The 23,003-nt window shown below is 39.1% G+C and overlaps 1 protein-coding gene across 1 annotated transcript in view; it reads left to right on the top strand.

The window, feature by feature from the left end:
* tmtopsb (teleost multiple tissue opsin b) overlaps positions 1–23,003 on the top strand; it is a 35,607-nt gene that overhangs the window by 6,296 nt on the left and 6,308 nt on the right. The window contains exons 2-3 of the mRNA XM_046052844.1: positions 2,577–2,905; positions 20,380–20,613. Of these exons, the coding sequence (XP_045908800.1) occupies positions 2,577–2,905; positions 20,380–20,613 (563 nt within the window). The remainder of the gene's footprint in view (positions 1–2,576; positions 2,906–20,379; positions 20,614–23,003) is intronic.

The following is a 23,003-nucleotide window of genomic DNA, read 5'->3' as shown; positions in this document are numbered from 1 at the left end:
TGCAGGGCTTGCTCTCTTTGGGTTGTGAGTTCAATCCCACCTTGGGATGGGTATTTTTTTTCTCTCTTCAACAATTGGATTCTGCAGCGAATATTTGTTTGTGAACACTGTTTGTGTTTCGGTGTTTCATCCACATCCATCAATCTACACATTCTTTATCATTTCCCCAGTATCTCCAGGCAGAGGTCATTTAGGGGAATCGCGTTTTCTGACGGCTCTTTCAGAGGTTTGTCAAGCAGGCTAAAGACTCTTTTAATGTCATTCAGAATTTTTCAAAGTAAAAGCTCACTTCAACTGCATTACAGTAAACAAGCTTCTTGCTCTTTTATTTTGAAGGCAAAACCACTAAAGAGGAAGTGATTATGTAAGTAACTGTTGCTGTCCTGATTGAGATCTATTTCAGCACCACTATCAAAGTATTTATTTATTTATATTTTTTGCTACTATCAAAGCACCATAATCTGACCGTGGGCCAGATATTATTGCTGGTGGAAAGTTTTGGCGAGGGTCCATAATCACAGAGAGAATGAATATGTTTCCCGTGTCAATGTTTGTATAAACTTTATCTAATGTGTTGTTTATAATGGGCTGTGGTGGAGAAACAGTGACAGTGTTACACACTCTTGGCTTACATTTTCCATGTGATCTGTCAGCATCTGTTGTTGATGCTAATACCTTTGTGCTTTTCACCTATAAAACATTGAACTTTTACTTGTTACAAAATATTTCAACTGTGGTGTTTCTACTTTGACTTAAGAAAATGTTCTGGCTTTTGGAGGATTTTAAAGAGAATTTACTGTAAGTCTTTTTAACTAACAGGAGTCTTTCTTCTATGAACCTGACCCTTGAGATCCGTGTACAGATCATAAGAGGGGCCGAGACTTCCATGGAGCTGTTTTTAATGACTCTATAGAGATGCTTGACTGTGGTTTTGGCATTAGGTCTGCACTGGCTTGGATGCAAATTGATTGTTTACCGAAAAGATGTAACGTTAACTGAGGTTGAAAGTTATGCAATGATCCTAGTTGTATCATATTAAAATACTGTGCAATTGAAATAAATCACAGCAGACAGCAGATAAAATGCTACATAGAACTCATTACCCCCCTTCTAGCTTTGTTGCTCAGTAATGGTCACACTGCAGCCTACCATGTAATAACAGAAAACCAACAGTATATGATTATTCCCTGATTGTTACTTTCATTTTTCTTAACCTCATACCTTGTTCCCTTGTAACTTACATGCATGTAATGTGTACTGTACTGGTACACCATCAGTAGAAAGAGATACACTGTAAATTGGGAAGAATGAATGTACGATGTTCACTATGGATCGTGATCTGAAGTCTTTTTGCAACTGACATAACGTTTCTTAATGTGTAGCCTACCTAGTTAACTAACATCAAGTAGGGTACCACATGATGTTTAAATGTTCTACAGCTTACTACAACATTTCAGTGCAGTAAAACTTGTCTGACTCATAAAGAGATTTGAATTAGGCTTTTAGATTATTCTAACAAGCAAAATAACCAACGTAGTGCTGACTTTTACACCATTCATTCCTTCCACACGCAGGAGCTGCTTCCTTCTTCCAAATCTGAAAAATATTGACGTTGAAATCTAAAATGGTACTGGGGGCTGGGCTGGGCTGGACCGTCCAACCCCACCTTCCCACAGGCTGCAGCCATTACCTTGTCAACCAAAGCCCCACTATGACACAAAGCACAGAGTATCATTTGAGCATTTCATCCCCCCTCAAATGGTCTACTATTATTAAATAAAAATTCTACTCATATGGACATTAATTGACTTGTATATCTTATTTTTTTAAATGTTCCTTTATAACTCAGTTTTAAGTAGCATATCATGGATATACATGAAAATAAAACATCCCATGTTATTTAATCTTTTATTATTTAAGACCGTATGTTAATACCTGTTTGACCTGTGGAGTCCATGTGCTTTATCTAACCAGAGTGCTTCAGTAATGAACAGAGAGAGCTCTTACTCCCAATTCATCCACCTGCACATACACAAACACACACAAACACAAAATCAATTATTCTCAAGAGTCTCACTTGCTGTTGCTCCCGTGCGCCCACGACACCAGCCCCCTGTCCGCACCAAATATGCAAGAGGTCAGCCAATCAGAAACCTTAATTATGCGTAGAGTAGCTGTGATTGTCTATAATCAACCTCTCTGTCCCTGGAAGACTCAGTGTAATGGAGCTAAAGTGCCCCTGAACAAGCACTTTAGATCGTATGTGTTGATTAGCTCTGATTTAAAACTTAGTCACTTGAGCAGCTATTTCCTGCCATAGAACGCATTCAACGAATAAGGACTTAATGTGTAGAAGAAGACCTTACGCTGCTGTCCTGCTGTCCTGCCGTCTGCCTCTGCAAGACTTATTCCACTCTGTGTCTAAATGCTCATTATCTTGGGTTTCAGCTCTGCTCTGACTCCTAAAATCCCAATTATTGATAAGATGTAGTCGATACTGTGGTTCATTATTCAGCTCCTTGCCCCATTTTGTTACACACCTACTGACCATTTATTCTGTACTTCCCCATCCGCAGGCATCGTCTCCCTAATTTCCCTCGCCGTTCTGTCCTACGAACGTTACTGCACCATGATTGCGCCCACAATAGCTGACGGCAGAGACTACCGCCCGGCGCTGGGGGGGATCTGCTTCTCCTGGCTCTACTCTGTGGCCTGGACTGTACCTCCACTGCTGGGCTGGAGCAGATACGGGCCAGAGGGTCCTGGCACCACCTGCTCAGTCGACTGGAAGACCCAGACGCCAAACAATATCTCCTACATCATCAGCCTGTTCATCTTCTGCCTGGTCTTGCCATTTGGCGTGATTGTCTACTCCTACGGCAAGTTGCTGCAGGCCATCAGACAGGTGCGATTCTGTAAAATGTAAATGTTATATGAGAGAGTTTGTTCCAGACAGAGAAAATGAGCTTTTGTAAAAAAAAATAAAAATAAAAAAGCGTAATGCTCAGTGAAAGCATTAAGGTAAGGTTGAGATAAGACACCAGAAAGAAAGTGTAAGTGCTTCCAGTGCACACCGGCAGTGCTGTTCCTTATCTGTGACCTTAACTGATCCACTGTTCAGTCGGGGCCTGCAAAGTTTACAAGAGAGGAAAGAATATGAGTTTGACATGAGTTTGAAAGTTGAGAAATGAAGCCGTGCAACAGCTTATCTCAACAATCTTCAACCAAGTTTGACATCTCAACAAAGGAGTCTATTAAAGATGCCATCAGCAATTTATTCTTTTGTCTTCTGCTAAACACTGTCGCTAACGGCCACGGTGAGATTTTTCTTGTGTCTGAAGCCATGTCCTATTAGCAGAAAGTCATTTACACCTTGGTGCAAGAACATTGGGCACAAGAGAGGTTAAGACACAATCCAATTTCTGGATGACAGCCAGCAATTTATATTCTGATATTGCTGCTTAATCGGTATAAAAGTATTATGTCTGCTCCTGCCGTGTGTTCCTTCTGTGCTTATGAAAGCTTCATTTTGACTTTTTTTAAACTTTAATGGTGGCACTTGCATTATGCAAACACCAGGAATGAAGGGTGAAAGTTTGGGGAAATATATTTGAAGACAAATTTTGTGAGTATGCACGGTTGGTTCAGCTTTCTCTTTCTCCCCTCACCTGACTCATATTGCGAAGTTCAAACTTAGGAATTTGTTTTAAAAAAGCAAGAGCAATAAAGAGGCTGAAACTGAAGGTACCGGCACACACATGGTGTACCTCAGTGAGAAAAGGCTGAAGTTAGTTTGAATTAGGATCCATGGAAGCCTAGCGAAAAGAAAAGATAATGCTAAATAATGCAGATTTCCATCGGCTACCGTTATGCAAATATTAGGAGTGGGTGACTTGAGATAAACAGCTTGTGGCCTTAATTCTGCCGTCCAGTGCCATTAAACCACTGCGGAGGAAGAAGACACAATGAGATGATGTTGTAAAAAGGTGATGTGATGTTTAAGTCACATGTATATATGTCAGGATTTATTCTCTAAGTCTGCTTTGTCATTGCACTTTATCATATTTTGGTTCAACAATGGCTGAAGTTTTCCACTTCAGCACATTTCACATTTTGTTATGCACTAATAGGAAATGTGCATAAAAATAGGTGGGTGGATCCTGATAGATTTGTTTATGTTAAACCAGGACAACTGTCCAGCTGGACAAATACTTATTGGTATTTTTTTCCTTCAAGCCGAATTTGAAATGTAACATTGGTGTATGAGAGCAGTGGAACACACTTCCTCACACTTCCTCAAAGAGCAGAGCCATTTCCTCCTAAATCTAGCTCTTGACTATAACAATTTGCTATAAATGGCCATTTCCTTCACGTATCTCTGAGTGAAATGTTGCTTCTCTAGGCAGGATGCTGCTGATATAAAATAAAGTTGTTTGTGCCAGGCTTACTGTGGGAGTTTGGGACTGCAGTGAAACATAGCTGAGAATACCAGGTAAGAGTAGGTAAGAGGAAAGTTGAGAGTGGTACCTTCTGGTGGGATCTGAGAGAAAGCTGAAAGTAGTAGTTAAGGAACAGGAGTGGAGGGCAGCACAGAGGTTTTGTCTGCAGGCTGGTGTTAATGACAAGATTACAGATGATTGTTTCATTACACTCTGCTGAGGCTTTTCATTAAACATCAAGGCTACGTCCACTGCAAGATAACCACAGGGGACAAAAACTCTTCATTTAGCTGTGTGTGTCTGTGCAACACATTCTCACTCTCAACTCGTCACATATAGACAATTGGTCAAAACCCCTCGCTTGTTAACGCCCTATGTTGTTTCTGGACGTGTAGGGCTGGGCAGGTTGGCAACAATCAATATGCAACGTCCGATCAAGTTAGCAATAATAACAATAATAATAAAATAGTTATATAATGTTACTTACATAACTTATATATCTTATATAATCTATGTAACTTCACTAAAAACAGTCAATACTTTTTGTTTCACACAGGAAACAAACACCCGTCTCCTATGCGAAAGTTCTGGTTCGGACTTACCCGTCCACCCCAACCACTTTCTTATTTAGACTTTTTTTGGTTATTTATATCCTACAACGGTTTTTATCATTCATATATTACTCTACAGGGCTTCCCCCAATGCATTGAACGATGGCGCTAAGGGGCTTACTCCATTGCGTTACAAACTGACGCCAAGGGGTCTTGACCATGGCTCCCATATGTGACAACTAGGGAGTGAGAGCGGGTTGGACTGTGTGGTGTACCAGGGCTGCAGCTGGTGTACTACCAACAACACCAAGAGCATGCCTTCTTATTGATTCTAGTGGTTTTAATGATCTGAGGATGAGTATTTATTCTAGAATTACACAGAAATTATACACAGTGGGTTTCAGAAAGTTGATTATGATATTTACTCTCTCTTTCTAACTTTTAACTGTTTCTATGCAAAAAGAACAATACAGTAAAAGGTTTGAAAAAGCATTTGACCTTCAGGATGGGAGATTAAAGTTACAAACAACTTAAATGATCATTTATATAAATAAATAAATAAATACATGTGGGTGGGTTGCATTGGGAATTAGTATTTCTAAAATTCTGCCTGTGTATCTGTGTGTTTGTGCATGTCAGAGTGTAAGTGGCAGATGTCTGAGCTGCCCTTGTTCTTCTGCAAGTGGTAAATTATTTCTTTAATGTTAATCTATTTGGCGGCTACAGAGTGTGTCTAAGAATTAGTCAAGCCTCTGCGTTTGGTTTTGTGCGTCATATGTCTTCTCCTAACTTCGAGTGGGAAGGTTAAATGTGTTTGTTCGCGGCCATGAAACACACTCTGTTCATGTCTGTGAGCCCTGGATGTTGATGTGTTGATGCTGTTTGCACAAGAATTTAATTTGCCACCCCATTTGCTGATTCATGCCATGCCTGCGAGCACACTGAACTTTTTTTCCTGTAGCTTTTTGGAACAGTGCCGTCCTGCAGCAACTTTTTTTGTCATTTTTGTGTCAGAGAATTTGATTTATTGATTGCTGTCGGGATGGAAATAACATTTCAACAAGTATAACAAAAAAGCTAAATGAATCATTTCTTGTATAAAAGGACTCACGTGGCTTTAACAAAAAAGACTATCTCATTTAATCAGATGAATCACTTTAGCCAAATTGAGGCCTTTTCGGGTGATGATGTCAAAATATGATTCAATGCTGAAAAAGATGATTCAATGCTGCAATTTTAAAACCTCAGTAGAAGCTTTTTTTTATTCAATATAATAACACTACTTTATTTGTCACATACACATAGCGAAATTCATCCTCTGCATTTAACCCATCCCTGACGGGAGCAGTGGGCAGCCACTGTACAGCGCCCAGGGACCAACTCCAGATTGAAATGCGGTGCTAGGTTAAACAACACTGACTGAAGAACCTACCTAACATGTTTGGTGTCTTTTCCGATGGTGGGGGAAACCGGAGAAACCCCACGCAGAACATGCAAACTCCACGCAGACCCAGGACCTTCTTACTGTCAGGCCACAGTGCTACTGAGCAACAAACTACATAAAAAAAGTTCAGTGTGCTTTCAGGCATGACATAAACCAGCAAACGGTGTGGGAAATTAAATTCTTGTGGGAACAGCATCGACACATCAAGATCTTTTTTGTTGTTTTGTGATTTGTAGGTCATCAGGACCATTGCTTCCTGCAGTATGGGAGAAGATTCGCTCCCAAGTTTAGTTCAAGTCCTCAAGCACAGATTGATTCCCCATCAGTGATCATGCCAGACACCTGATATTAATTTGGGCAATTTTCACTCATCAGGGATGAGATGTTCTTCTTAATCACATCCTGAATTTGATCTTTAGACTGATAAGATTGGTGCATTTCCTTACTTTGTGCAGTTTTCAGAGTTGCAGATGATTTCACATGTGCTGGAAGTCGCCATTAAACACCTTTAGACAGAGGGAACAGAGAGAGAAAGTGACGCTTCAGCCGATGATGCTTTCTGAATTAATTAAACTGCGACACTGGGGAAAACAGAGCCAGATGTAGTGAGAAGTCTCTCAGCGTCCTGTTTGCTGTCAGTGTCAGATTAGGACGGATGGCAGGTTTGTTGATGGATTCTCGCAGGCGTAGAGAAGAAGAGAAAGAGAAATAAAGAGAGAGAAGGGATGGTTGAGAAAGAAGAGGCCTGTGGAAGAGTTATGGCATTGTTTTCTTTTAGTTTATCAAGCTGGCAGCCAGACTCCTTTTCCCCTCTGCTTTTAACTACAATGCAGAGCTCGATATTTTCAATGGCAAGTAACACCAGCCTCTCTATCCTTTAAGAAAATTATTCAATGTTAAGGTTTATGTGTGTGCATGTGCGTTTTGGGATTGGATGGACAGGAGAATGTTTCACAACAATCTACCACAATGACCTAAAGATAAATATTTTCTTTAAAAACTGTTTGGTTTTATTCTGATGCATCTAAAATGATCTTAATAATGGGTTTAGAAGTTGTAGGTAATAACTTTATTAAAAGGTAATTATTGATGTTTTATAGATGCCGGTAAGTTATAATATTATGAAGGAGTATTTTAAATTGAATAGTTGTGACAAGTTTCTCTGTTTTCCCTTTTCAGAATCAGCATTATTGCCTTGTAGGTTTACACATATAAGGAATTTGCTTTAGTGACTTGGTGCTTAACAATAAACATAAGATAAATATATGAAATGGACAAGTTATAAAAAATATTTTAAAATAAAGAATATATGCAATATGGCAGTTCGTGCAGTGATATGCAAGATATTTACATCAGAGGTTACATGTGTAAGACATTTACATTATGTACTGTAAAGGGTGTGAGAGTAAGTGACTGTGGGGTCGCGGGCCTTGTTAATGAGGCAGTATGGTGCACATTCAAAATCTATCCCACATGTCCCACATAAAATGTCGTAATTCTATGAGAAGCACGTCATCATTTAATAAGAATTCATACTATTTTTTAAAAAGTTACTGCTATGCTGATGTGGTAGTAACCCCTTCAGACCGTCTGACAGACACAGAAACTTTTGGTTAGGATGAGACAAGGAGGTAAAAAACTGAAACTAACTGAAAACACTTCTGATCAGGCATAAATCTCATCACAAATCCACACAAATGTTACCTTCAGCACCTTTGATAAAGTGCAGCTCACAGCTCAAAACTCTGTCAAAAAACAGTTTGTGACTCACAGCGCTAGAGCGCGTCCACTTGATTACTATCACGGCGGACGCTGGAGTCACATCAACTGGGTGGAGTTGATTCGTATTGTGAGTCAACATTATCAGTTATACATTTGTTTTTCACTGTGTGAGAAAATTGGTGTGTAGCCTAAGAGCATGTGAAAAGTGTCAATTGCGTGAGTCTCAAGCTCAGTGCGTGACAGTTGGCAGCTCTCTAAATAGTTTGGTGGCCTTCCAACTGCTGAGAAAACCAATTCACATGTTTGTCATTTCTTTTGACCATCATCAAATTAACTGCTGACCAGTAAACAAATTACAGCAGTGTGCAGTTTTGGTGTCACATACTAATGACATTGTGGGAAGGTTGAGAAAGCCGTTTGTGATTTTGTTGTTTGATAAAGCCCAATTTTGCAGCGAGAGCTTAAAGGCAGAAAGATAACTGTCTTTGTCCCATGCATTAGTTTTGCATTTATCCACAACACTCGAAATTCATAGCTACTGGCGATCCACTTGAGGTTATTAAACTATCACCCAAATTACTAAACTTATAAGTGATTCAACTCAAAACATGCGTCCAGAATCTTAACAGAAGAATCGTACAGATTCAGTTAATGAGCTGATAACAATCCTGATTATTTTCACAGCTTTGTTATGATGTGATGATTTCATGATCTAATGTTGCGTGAAGATCTTTGGCAAACTTGTTAATTTACTACAACAAAATAGAAGGTCATGTGGAGAAAAGACAAGAAAAAATGCTCAAGGTGATCATGATTGGCATCAGGCGGGGAGTGTGGTGAATTTTGCTCTGTTGTCTACATATTGTATATATGTATTAGAGCATGTGTGCTTTGGGTTTGCATGTGTGTATAGTTGTCTTTCAGCAGCCTAGGTGTAAGGTTACCTGGGGGGAAGATAATCCCCTGTTTACACAGCAAGCTTTTTCTTTCACTTGCAGGGCACACACACAACTGCACACACACAAAGTCATTCTCAGAGTTTTGAAGACTGTGAGTGCATCTCGTGTGTGTGTGTGTGTGTGTGTGTGTGTGTGTGTGTGTGTGTGTGTGTGTGTGCGTGCTGTATGTAGAAACCTGAGCCACTGTACAAGAGAAAGACACTGAGGGGAGAGGCAAGCTTTTCCTCTTACTGTGAGCTTTGTTTGTTTTTATTTGGTTTCAATAATTAATATTATTACATTTTTACAGCACTTTGTCTGTTTTAGCATTAATGCGCATTATGATGCAATTATGCATCCATCTGCCTGTTTTAATGATATGATTTGTTTACTTTTTTCATGGATATTAGGCTAATAGCTCGCATCTGCAAGAGTCATGGCATCTGCATCAGTGCTTGTAATACAGCAGCGACACTTCTATAGTGTCTAATGAAAATGAAAATGAAATGAACCACAGTTTTAAACCATATGAAAAGTACAAATCCCAAAAATAGATATTGAAATATTTTGCTACTTTACCCATTTGCCTAAATAAGTTAAAAAACATGGGGCCGCTGCAGTTTGCAATGATAAAGAGGTAGATTTATGAGTTGACATTTGTAAACATTTTTGATACGATAGATGTCTGATTGCCCACAGAAGATAAAAAAAAGCAGGCTTCTTAATTCTAGCCAGATTAACCGTTGAGGTTGGCAAGCTATACTTCCTCAAACCAAACAAAGAGCAGGACAGACCACACTAATGTTAGCCTAAACTCTGAAATGGTAATATCTCCTCCCACACGTTGTATGTTCCAGTCATTAACAACCTGTAACCCCAGAAAAACAAGAAGATATGTTTCTTGACTTTGGAGTCAATGCTAGTGCTAGTTAGCCACGCACGCTAACAGCTTACCGTAAAGCAGACAAACATGCTGTTTAATCATTTCTTACAGTGTTGCTCTTGTGTTTTTGGTTTTGGAGAGGCGGTTTTAAAAAGACTCTTGGCACTCTTTAAAGGCCCTTAAAATGTATTTCTCCAAAAAAGTAAATATTCATGACAAAATAAACAATTATTTAAGTTCATACAAGAAAACATTTTAGATATTATTTAATTATTTAAGAGTTTGACACTCTAAAACGCTTTATCAGGATGGTTTCGGTGTGGTTTGATTGTATTTTGATTGACAATATAAGTTAACTGCACAACTGTCATTATATCTTGATTCAAATATTAGTAAATCCTGATAGGTAAACTGAAAAAATTTCCTGCCACTCCAAACCAGAGAGAAAAGCAAAGAAAAATGGAAATACAGAAAATCACTTATACTTTTTTATATCTTATATGAACGACCAAAACCATTCAAACTTTGGTGGAAAATGTTGTGTTCATGTAGTAACAGATGAATAATTTCTGAGGAAATGCTGTAACAATGCTGCTGTTAGCTAATGTTGGCTTGTTTGAACAATTTCTAGAGAGCCTAAAATTACAGGTGCCCAGGTTGCGCTGTTGGCAATGCTAAAGATTTACCAGTAATGGTTAGTTGTTGCTGTTTCTGTTTGAGGGTAGTTAGGAAAAGTACAGTGACATTTGCGGCTCCACTGCACTCCACCATAATTGATTTGGTCGGTCACCTGTAGCAGCAGAAGTTCTTTAGTGAGAACACACATTTGCAAATCGCATGCAAGGCAGGACTGTGGTAAAAGTCACAAGTAAAAAGTCAGTTGAGAGGCATGGATGAGGTGATACTTTTTTCCCCAGCTCTTGCAGCTAAATACAATACTAAGAACAGATTTGTTTATTTATTAAGAACAAATCTGTTCTTAATGAATGGAAAGTATTTTACACATGTACAAATCAAACGCACACTTGGAGATTGTTGTACACATTCACAAAGCACTGAGTATGCACATACACCATTTCATTGCCTTTGCAACTGACACCGGCTTACCTTATCCTGGTATCCCCTCACTCCTATCTGTGTCCCTCTGGTTTACACCAGTCTTTGCTATCGCTGACTTCAGCAACAACAGTTACTTTCTCCTGTCTTGTTCTCTCTCAGGTGGGTAGAGTGGGCTCAGCCTTGTGTCTTTGTAAGCAGCTCCATCTCTCTGACTGTCCTTGTACATAAAACTTACGTTAAGTGACATAGTTGATGAAGAAAATTCAAATTCAAATTTTGCAGGTTGTATGAATATCGGGCTGTGTTTACTCATGCGCCATGAGAACTTTTAGTGTGCCTGAAAACAACATTTCTGACTAAATATAAATATAAAATAAATATCCATATTTCAGGACTTCAGGACAGCTCAGGGGCGCCTCAGTCTCCTCCACCTGCTTGGTCAATATTTACTTAAGATTCAGGGTGGACTCTCGGCTTTTGCTTCTGCACAGAAATGTATAGATTTTGTCTCCTTTGTCCTTCCCTTCAGTATGATGGACAATCAGGCCGTAGACTTTCCACCTATGAAGGTCTTTCTACTGAAGCACAGACTGCTTTTCTAATTTGTTCATTTTAGACGACTGCACATGGAGACTGAATTGGAAATTTGCCCTTGGTACAGAAAACAAAAGTTTTTACTTTGAAGAACTGATCAAAACATTTTTGGTAACACATGTTTGCTGTTTTCCCAGAAGTTAGATGAGAAAGTTGCTATCTGTAGGATATATATGTAGCTAGCTTAGCATAAAGCTGAGAAAATTTGCAGGTTAAACAATCTATGTAACAAAACAACTCCTCTAATCAACACATTAGCTTGTTTTTTTTAATCTGTAAAAGCAAAGTTTAAAAATGTCTTTGCGCTAAGGTAAGCTAAGACACACTAATCTAATTGCCTGCTGTCTCTAGTTTTATATGTAGCATACAGACATTATAATGGTATTGATCTTCTTCTTCTCTTGAGACCTTGTGGAGTAGAAGTTTCATTTTCTACTTCACAAATGAAATTGCCCGTGGGCTGTTTCTTTGTAAATTATAAAACACACTCACTAGGTTTAAGCTGCTTTACAATACTACTACTACATTTTCCCAAAGCATACAATACTACAGTACTTTCCAGGCAGGCTTTGGTTTTATTGATTTCATTGTGGTCTCTGCTAGTATCAACTTGCAGACACTTGAAACCTTTTCCAGATAGTAATCCATCACAGCCAACATTTTTGTCATCTTTTGTTTGTGCCAGTTACATTAATGTCTTAATGCAAAAATCTCCTCTGGGTGAGTTCAAGAATGCTCAGACATCTGAGACTTGTGATTGAGATGCCAAATAGCAGTTTTTGTAATGCCAAAAGTTTCCAATGATTTTGTGATGATGATGTTTTGTGAGGTTTGGGGGATATAATTACCTCTAAATGTTCAGCTGTACGAACTGGCCACAACATAAACTGAATGTCTTTGTTGCCACCAACAAGAAAAAGATGCAGGTATTATCTGAGCTTGCTTTGCATTCGCCACATGTTTAGGACGGTCCGGTGTCCTCATCTTGTGTTGCCATTGGTGTGTTTGGTTCAGTTCATTTAGGTTAACAAACACATGCAAATTAAGATAAACTACACCGGATTACTGAAGGGATAAGGGTTATTATTCATTATCCTCTCTCTCTGTCGGCATCTTCTCACTGACTGGCTGATATTAGATAATTTGGCAAATTTTGGCGACCAATCAAAATGACAATGCTTGCCTGGAGAGGTAGAAATCAAGAAGTTAAGATTTTCTTTAGAAACCGGTTCACATTTATGTAAAGTACAATTTGTAGAGAAAGGGCTAAAACGTGAAAACCATCATGACCTTTAAAATGAGAGACAACAGCTTTTAGGCAAATATATTACAGTAAGTTAGTAAGAAAAGAGAAATATAAAAGTCAATGTGAGAGACATGTTGCTGGTGCACATGCATGAAAAGTGAGTGTTCATGTGTAAGCAGCAACATTGCACATGATATTTGGTGACTGTTTGAGCAACCACTTCCCTCAGAGGAGAGTTGGCATCAATGGCGCTGGGTATGTCTCCTCTTGTAATGCAAGAGTTTTCCACTCATGCATGAGTCCAAATGATTAACAAAACTGCATGGCCCAGAACCACAGTCTGAATCTCACTTATTCTACAGCTCCCTGACTTTCACGTCTTAGATTTTCAAATTATATCGCCCTATTTATGAATCTTTCACAGTCTCTTAATGCAATATTTATGTTGGTTGAAGAGGATGTGATTGTTTGGGTTTCGATGTAAATGATTATTTGCAGCTCCTGAAAAATGAAAACTTTAACAGGTTCAATTTTGTTGTTGTTGTTGTGGGGATCTCTCTGTCTTATCTATTGAATGATGGATTGATTGTATGTCTCTCTGTTTGCTCATAACAAGCATCTGTTTCTAGTTGAAGCAGATATTGGTGACTTATCTCTTTCTGGGAGTCTGTGGCTTAAATTAGTGTTGCTGCAGTGTTAGACAGCCGTCTGCAGAGTTAAATCTACTCCATCTCCTAAAGAGTGTCCCCCTTCTAGACAGCATGATTGAAGAACTACGGCAGGGAAGCAGTGAGTCATGCCCCTCTGCACCCCCCAGCAGGGAGACTTATACCAACGAGTTTATTGATAAGTCTTGAAGATTGAAGTTTGATTTTACCAAATATAGGGGTGTTTTGTTGTATAGGCAACAGGAGGAAGGACACACATCTCCACACACAGACACACATACTGCAATCAGCAGGATCTATACTTTATAAAGATTGGTGGTATCACCAGTGTCTATTGTAGATAAACTTCTGTGAAGCCGCTTCAAAATCAAGAAACAGCATTTCACATAACTTCAGGGGCTGGTTTCACATGGATATTTTTGGATTGTCTGTAGTCTTAGGTCAGTCTTAAATGAGTCTAATGGGAGTTAAAATAATGTTTTAAGCCTAAAAAGTTAACCACGCTACACCCAGGCTAAATTCTGTTTCTTTGATAACTATCAGTGACACCGGAGGAAAAAAAGTAAGAGGAGAGAGAGTTTTTAGAGTTCGCTGCAACATGTTGGAAATAGCAGTGAGGACATCATTGTCCGAGGAAGCTATCCTGAGCCTGGCTGATGAGTTAGAGGAGGTACTAAGCTGCGGCATCCCAGGTCTGCTGCAGGTCCGACTGCCTTGAAACCTTGTGCTACTGGTAATAATCTGTGTTGTTACACCCTTCCCAGTTAACATGTTCGCAATTAATTGTTGAATTTTCTGCTGGAGTGAAGAGAGCTGACCAGTTTTTTTGACACAGTTACTGGGTCAGACATGTTTGGAGAGGACTTTACCCAGAATCTATAGCAGATTAGTCCAATTTAAAGTAGTGAAGATCTGTCAGAGATGGTGACCGGAAATCAGACGCGGACCAGAGCTGGGATGAAACGAGGTGAGATTTATTTAACAAACAGCACAAGAAGTGAGACAGGGCGATGGCAGGTTTGTGGGGGCTGAGAGCTGTTGTCCCGGGATTGCAAGTGGTTCAGAGTTGGCCAGCAAATGGGTCCTGGGTTCCAGGAAAAGTTCCAGTCGATGCAGGGGCAGGCTGGCAGAACAGAGAGTGTGAGGTTCAGAGCAGGTGGTCTGAAGCAGAAGAACAGAAATTAGATTAGCAAAGTGAAAAACAACATGCTGGCAGACAGTCAAACTGTTGGCTTCTAATACTGGTAAACTAGCTAGCTGGCGTGTGTTCATACTAGATGATGCAACGATCCGCCGGGGACTGGAAGGTTGGGTCTGGTTTAAGCAGAGCATGGTGATGGGAGCATGAGGAACAGGTGTGCTCAGTAGTAAGTTGAACCTGGGGCGAGTTCAATCTCAAATTGTTTTGCATCAGTTTGCTTCAGGGTTGAATGACATATTTCCTTTCCAACGGTGTGCACTGGTGCGCAACGGGCTTCAAGGTATGGTTTTGGTGTGCGTGTCAAAGGTGTTACCCACTAAAGTGCAGTTTCACTACATCCTCCCAATGCTAGTTCTAGTCATGTAGTTTTTATGTCCTGGTGACCAGTATAAGTGCAATTATGGCTCTCTCCCCATTCATTCAGATAGGAGCCTGTCCTTGTTAGTCCGAAATAGCTGCCCGGAGGCGTTGCCAAGATGGTGGCCGAGTGGCATGACTTGCCTATAAGGACTTTGGCTGAACTCAGTCCCGGTGTGCAGACAGGGAATACTGGAACTACTCCCACCAACTCCATCCAGAGCATGAGGGAGAAAACAAAACACAGAGAGAGAGACAAACCAAAACACACCAAGAACCCACCAGGCATACAGAAAAGCAAAATAATTCTAAAACACATACCCATACCAAAGGTTATGAGGGACCATGACGAGAACTTTCTTATTCAACTGCTCCCTGATTCTTTCATCTTAGATTTTCTAATTATATTGCCCTATTAATGAATATTTAAGAGTCTCTTAATGCAATATTTATGTTTGCTGAATAGGATGTGATTGTTTGGGTTTTCGATGTAAATGATTATTTGCAGCTCCTGAAAAATGAAAACTTTAACAGGTTCAATTTTGTTGTTGTTGTTGTGGAGATCTCTCTGTCTTATCTATTGAATGATGGATTGATTGTGTGTCTCTCTGCTCTCACTCGGGTGTTTGGTTATAACAAGCATTTGTTTCTAGCAGAAGCAGATAATGGCAACTTATCTCATTCTGGGAATGCGTCGCTTAAATTAGTGTTGCTGCAGTGTAGGACAGCCGTCTGCAAAGTTAAAGCTACTCCATCTCCTAAAGAGTGTCGCCGTTCTAGACAGCATGATGAACTATGGCTGGGGAAGCTGTGATTCATGCCCCTCTCCACCACCAGCAGGGAGAATTGTGCCAATGAGTTTATTGATAAGTCTTGAAGATTTTAATTTACCAATTGTAGTTTTAATTTTAAAAGTCTAATCTCAATACACAGACATGATATACACTTTTGCAATCAGCAGGACGTGTCTATTGTAGATAAACTTCTGTGAAGCCGCTTCAAAATCATGAAAAGGCATTTATTATAACTTCAGTAAGCTGGTTTTACAACTATATTTTAGGCTTGACTGTAGTGTTAGACCATCTTATTTTTGCACTAATTAATTGCAAATTAGTAATAATAATAATGTTTTAAGCCTAAATAGTAAACCACACAGGCTAAATTATAATAATAATAATAATTTTATTTATAGAGCGCTTTCAATCAAAGTGCTTTACAAAAACAATACAATTAAAATACAAACAGCATAATTAAATTTAAATTGAAACACTGAAAAGTAAAACTATACAAAGACATCAAAGATAAACGAACATTTAGGACTCATACGCAGCAGTGAATAAGTAGGTCTTAAGCTCTGATTTAAAAACCTCAATTGAACATGCCAGCCTAATATCTGCTGGAAGACTGTTCCATAGTGTTGGAGCACGAAAAACAAAAATGCTCGCTCACCAACCGTTTTCTTCCTAACCTTTGGTACAGTCAGAAGTCCCGTCCCGTGGGAGCGCAGCAACCGTATAGGCACATAAGAATTTAAAAGATCAGTCAGATATAATGGCCATTCACTATTTTGTGCATTAACAACCTTAAAATCTGCACTAACCTGAACAGGGAGCCAGTCCAGCGAGGCCAGCACATGAGTTATACGTATGTATTTAGATGATCCAGTCAGAATACGTGCTGCAGCAATCTGGACCATCTGCAGACCTCGCAAACTTTTCTTAGGCAGCCCAGAGAACAGTACATTACAATAGTCCAGCCTAGATGTAACAAAGGCACGAATAAGGGTCTCAGCATCTTTAAGTGGCAACATTGATCTAATCTTTGCAATTCTTTGGAGATGAACGAAGGCTACTTTTTTCACCACTTTAATTTGTAAATCAAATGAAAGTGATCGATCAAAAACGACCACAAGATTCTTTACACTCTCCTTGCAATGAATGACCGAATCATCAATGGATAGAGTAAAACTGTCATACAAATGACCTAATATAGCTGGTCCAATAGCTATCATCTCATTTTTTGCTGAGTTGAGTAGCAAGAAATTTGCTGATAACCAGCTTCTCACAGCAGCCAAGCAAGTCGATAATTTTACTGAATCAGATGCATTTCCTGCAATAATTGGCATATATATTTGTAAATCATCAGCATAGCAATGAAAAGCAATCCCAAAAGAACGAATGATCTGTCCCAAAGGCGCTAAGTATAACGAAAACAACTGTGGACCAAGGACTGACCCCTGTGGAACCCCATGCTGAAGTGGGGAAGGGTTGGAAAATGTGTTATTATAAAACACACATTGAGATCTTAAGATAAGGTAAGATCTCAACCACTTAAGCACCTGGCCAGAGATGCCAAAGTATTTCTCGATTCTGTCCAAAAGAATCCAGTGATCCACAGTATCAAAAGCTGTGCTAAGATCCAACAACAAAAGGACAGATGTTAAGTCTGAGTCAGCAGCCAGTAACAGATTGTTTACCAGTAGAATGTTTTGCTCGAAAAGCAGACTGCAGCGGCTCAAAAAGATTATTAGATAACAGATATTTTAAAAGCTGATTTGAGACCACTTTCTCAAATACTTTAGATAAGAAGGCCAAATTAGAAACAGGTCTATAATTTTCCAACGACTTTATATCCAGATTTGGTTTCTTCAATAATGGTTTAACCACTGCAGATTTGAAGCTAGCTGTAAAATCTCCAGTGGAGAGCAAAAGGTTTAAAACAGCTAAAACATACAATCCTAGTGTTGGCCATAGTTCTGTAACAATCTAGGCAGGCAAGGGATCCAGAGAGCAAGTAGTTCCTCTTGCAGTCACAACATTTTTAGTTAACTCAGCCAAAGAAATCGGCTCAAACTCAGAGTGGCCCTGTCCTGTAGAAAATGGTCCTGTGATAGCGCAGTCTAATCCCCCAACAACTCACAACTATCCTAGTTCGGATGTCCTCAACTCTCTCATAAAAATAAATCATAAAATTATGTGCTGACAAATTCGTACTACTTACTGGCTGCTGACACTATGTAAGTCTATCAACAGTCTCAAATAAAGGATAGGATAGTCTAGGATTATGCTTATTATTCATAATGCACCATCCCAGCTCTCCTGCAGGTCTGTTCTGCCTTGAAACTTTATGCTACTAATAGTTATTTGTGTTGGTACACTCTTCCCAGCAACATGTTTCCCAGTAAATTTTCTGCTGAAGTAAAGAGAGCTGAGCGGTTGATTTGATACAGTTACTGCATCAGCAATGTTTTAAGACAGCTTAATTTACCCAGAATCCGTAGCAGATTAGGCCAATTTAAAGTACTTTCTTTTTCCACAGCTCCCTGACTCTCTCATCTTAGATTTTCAAATTATAGTTCCCTGTTTATGAATATTTAAGAGTTTCTTAATGCAATATTTATGTTGGCTGAAGAGGATGTGATTGTTTGGGCTTCAATGTAAATGATTATTTGCAGCTCCTAGAAAATGAAAAATGTAACTGGTTCAGTTTTCAGAATATTTAGCAGATTAGTCTAATTTAAAGTAGTGAAGAACTGTGGAACAGATTCATTTAGACCACTTTTTGAAGTCTTACTATTAGTTTGATCTAAGGACAGTCAAAATCTATCTGTGAAACCATATTTTTTCATAATAATCATGTTTGAATATATAACTGTCTCATTGATTACTTGATGGAACAAAAACAGAACAATAACTTGATATATATTATGTCCTTGAACTAATATCAAATGAAGGTAAATCTCTCAACCACTGTCTGGCTCTTTCACAAACCTTCCCATTTACCTTTGACTATAGATTTTCACTCATGTGATATGTTAAATCTCAGTTGTATCAATGGGGAGTATATAAATAAATACAAACTTTTGGAAGGCATTCACAACTCTGCACAACAGACAGCTGTCACCGTGGATACTGATAGACATCTTGCTTGCTTCTCTCCAAACATGTTTTGGGTGCAGGTCAAATCAAATAACTTTGGGAAAACAGTGATGTTTAGAGACACAGATTCTGTGATGATGTCTGCCATGAAAAGACTGTATGAGGAAAATGAAGTAAAGAAGATGCTATCATATTTTACATGGGATAAAATGGCCAGCTATTATTATTTGGATCTGGGGTTTTTTTTAATATTAAGTAGTCTGATTGTTGCATAAGTCATTGTCGCATGGATTCGTTGGCCACTTCTACTCAGCCCTAACTGATTTGAAACAGTCCAAAATATGTCAGACCCTCCAGGTGAAGGTGTAGATGAAGGGGAGTAGGAAGAGCCTTTACATTCTTGGGAATAGTGAGGAGTTTTCTTGTTGGTTCCCTTATTATTATTTACAGTCTGCTTCTGTTGGATGTTAGAGGAGCTGCATCTTCAGGCAGCTCAGCATTGTCATTTAACTGTGGCAGGCAGGCAGAGAGACGTAAATGTCTTACTGATACACAGTGGAAATGAACAACAGACAGTTAAAGCACCTTGATCCTTGAAGCCAGTGTGGGGAAAAATCTGACATTTTGAGAGTAAAGTTGTAACATTTTGAGGCGTCGTAATGTTGTAATAATGAAGTCAGAATTTCTGGAAATAGTCATTATGAGAACAAAGTGTTTAGTAAGTATAAAGTAATGAAAATTTAAATGTCAAGTGATAATATTACAAGAAACTGACCCAGTCTTTTAAGAATTACCTAATTTTACCTAATTTGTAGTAAACAGCATTATGTAAACATTAGGGGTGGGAATAACCAGAGGCCCCACGATACGATATTATCATAATACTAATGTCACGATACAATGTTATTGCAATTTTAAACATATTGCAATATATTGCTATTTATTTAACTTTTTTCCAATTTCAAATTGTGTCCCCAAAGGAAAACTCTTTTTCTAGTGGACTGAAAAAGCAACTGATTTTATTATTATAGTACCAAAAAGTAAACTTTTTATATAAAACAATTGATATAATAAACGATCGATACTTGATGTTCGTGTATCGATACAATATTGCCATGGAAAATATCACAATGCTGTGGTGTATTGATTTTTTCCCCCTCACCTAGTAAACATATGTGTTACACCATCATATGATAAGTGTAGGATGCAGGCTGTCCCCTTCTGCTGGCAGGTGTTTTTGGGTAGTACTGTACATAAACGGGCCCCAGGTCAGTGACAGAGAAGAGGTAGAATTTCTACCATCTGCTGAAAGGGTACCAAGAATGTTTTTTTCTTTTCTTCTCATCTGGTTTGTTTTTTAGTCACAGCAATCGACCAATAAAGTTTTTTCCTCTCGCAGGTCCGCAGTGTGAGAACAGTTGTGACCCGCCGCAGAGAGCAGCGTGTGCTGGTGATGGTTGTGACCATGGTGGTGTGCTACCTGGTCTGCTGGCTGCCTTACGGAGTGGCAGCTCTTCTCGCGACCTTCGGCCCCCGTGACCTTTTGACTCCGGAGGCGAGCATCACGCCGTCGCTGCTGGCCAAGGTCTCCACTGTCGTCAACCCATTTATCTACGTATTCATGAACAAACAGGTGAGGCGTTCACTGTCACTGTATCTCTCTTGAGTTATCTCTTGTCTTGTCGGTTCATCCATCTTAACTGACGGTTCCTTCTTCCGCTGCCGTCCTGCTGTATCTGTCCGTGTGTCTTCTGCCTATTTGCCTATATAGCATTCTGGGATAGAAAAAAGTAGCTTCTGTGTATAAAATGTTATACACAGAAGCTCCATTTAGACTGAATCCTATCTAGCTGCTGTCTGATGATTAAAATCATTTGTGTTCTAATCAATTTGCTAATCAATTGCCTTTGTGAGCTTGGAACTGGGACTACAGACATTACACCATATGTGAGTGTGAGAAACAACACTAAAAACACCGGCCAAACATGATGAACAAACTCTAAGTAAAAGGTGTGCTTTGAATGAAAAGATTTTATAACCTTGTTGATCAGGTTTCAGCTCACGTTTAGCGACTCTTATAACTATCACTCACCTTTTCCTCCTGTTTTTCCATGCAAACTGCAGCATGGATTAACAATTGACGGTTTCTCTTGTCATACACAATCTTTGCTGAAGTTTGAGCACATGAATTTGACTCTAGCTTTGACCTTCAAGAAACTCTTTAACCTCTCTTTGCCGTTTTTCTTTTTTTAGCAACGAGTCGTCTTCAAAACGTTCAATGGGCGCCGCATTTGCTGGTTGAAATGGACGTTGTCAGCATCTATAATCTGCTGTAGCTATTAAATGTTTATTCAATAGGTTACTCACCCAAAGGCCAACAAAATGTAGGCTGAATATTGTCGAGTTGCTCCCTGCAAGTCGGTGTCTGTATTTGGCCAAAGATCATTGGTTTGAGAAAGAAACACAACTATACAATCACAGGTGGAACGGCTCTAGTTAAGTTTGTTAAAAACTGAACTGAAATGGATTAAAAAAGAGTTGGATGTGTTAGGATTTCAAACCGGACCCAACCCTGGTGGATTCTCCTGTGTTTGCAGGTTTCTATTGTCTTACTGTGACATCCCAGATGTTCCCATGTTAAGGGTGAATCTGCTGTCATATTTTCCCTCTTCTTTGGGGTATTTATGCGCATTCCTTTAACTCCCATATTTAGCATTTGCAGGTACTTATTTCATAAATCATAAATTGTTAATAATACACTATAATGTAAGCAGATATACTGTAAGTGTTTATTAATGTAACTGAAAACAACACTAGGCACCCACAAGTGCCGTAAAAACAGATAATGATTGACAATATAGTAAAACACAGTTATAATAATATATAGTCTTCTTAAGAGAAGTTGAATTAATAAATGTTAATTAACAACTACATTATAAACCATTTATTAAATGTTTACATAGGGCGTATAAATGCTAAATGGGGGGATTAAAGTAAAGTGTGACCTGGGTGAATTAATAACCTAAACTATACTGCTGTAGGTCATAACCAGCTATTCTGTGTCTAACAACAGGACGTGTCTAATTATCTGCTCGGCTTTATTTAGGCCAAGAATCGAACACCCAGGCCAGTAATTTATATGAGATTCACACCCAGGGGAGGTTAATGTAGGTGCGAGCTGGCTCGTCAGAACACACACTCCCACATCCAGCTATAAACACACATGAGAACACATACACGCAAAGAGACAGAAGTGCCATATTACTACTATGTTGACAGCATCAACACATGCCACCAACCCACCCCACTCCTTGTGAGGTTGTGATACACAGCAATGACATCTCAGGACACAACATAGAAAGAAAAAGGACTGAAATTAAATGAAAAGAGGAAGTAATCTGCTTGATGCTACTTTCCTTCCTAATTGACGGCAGAGCAAACTTCAAGGTGCTTTGTGCAGCATTTAACCGTCAATAAATCATTACCACAGTCATTAGTAGATTAGTCTGCTAACTACTAACAGACATGAGCATCACAGAGAGGACGGTTCCTGCGTGACTGCTCACTGCTTTTGGGTGTTTTGACAAGCATCTTTTTTGTTTGTTTTTGTAATCCCTCTGCAAGAATGATTCTCACTTTTTTCTTCCTGCACAGTTCCGACTTTTTGTAAGTTATCTCTTTTTCCTTGCTCTTTACAACAAAACACACCAATAAACAGCCAGAGTCATGCATTGGATGATGTACTGTAATGAATCATCAGTACAAAAGAGGAACTACTGCATTTGAAAATATCTGCATCTTTGGTTAAAAAAGTGAAAGCTTGCATTCATAAAAACACAAGGTAGGTAGTTAGGTACAGGTTTGAAAGTTTCAGTTTGAAAAAGTCGATCACAGGGCTTAAACAGCAGGTGGAGGCCAAAGGTTACTCTGTTGAGAAAACACATTTTACAATCTGCAGCATAAATTAATATCTGCATCTAAGTGGCTTCTTCTTCATGGCAATTCCAGCCAAGGCTCATGGGT

This window comes from Micropterus dolomieu, linkage group LG01, assembly GCF_021292245.1.
Source record: "Micropterus dolomieu isolate WLL.071019.BEF.003 ecotype Adirondacks linkage group LG01, ASM2129224v1, whole genome shotgun sequence".
Taxonomy (NCBI): Eukaryota; Metazoa; Chordata; class Actinopteri; order Centrarchiformes; family Centrarchidae; genus Micropterus; species Micropterus dolomieu.
This window is presented reverse-complemented; position numbering and strand designations above follow the sequence as displayed.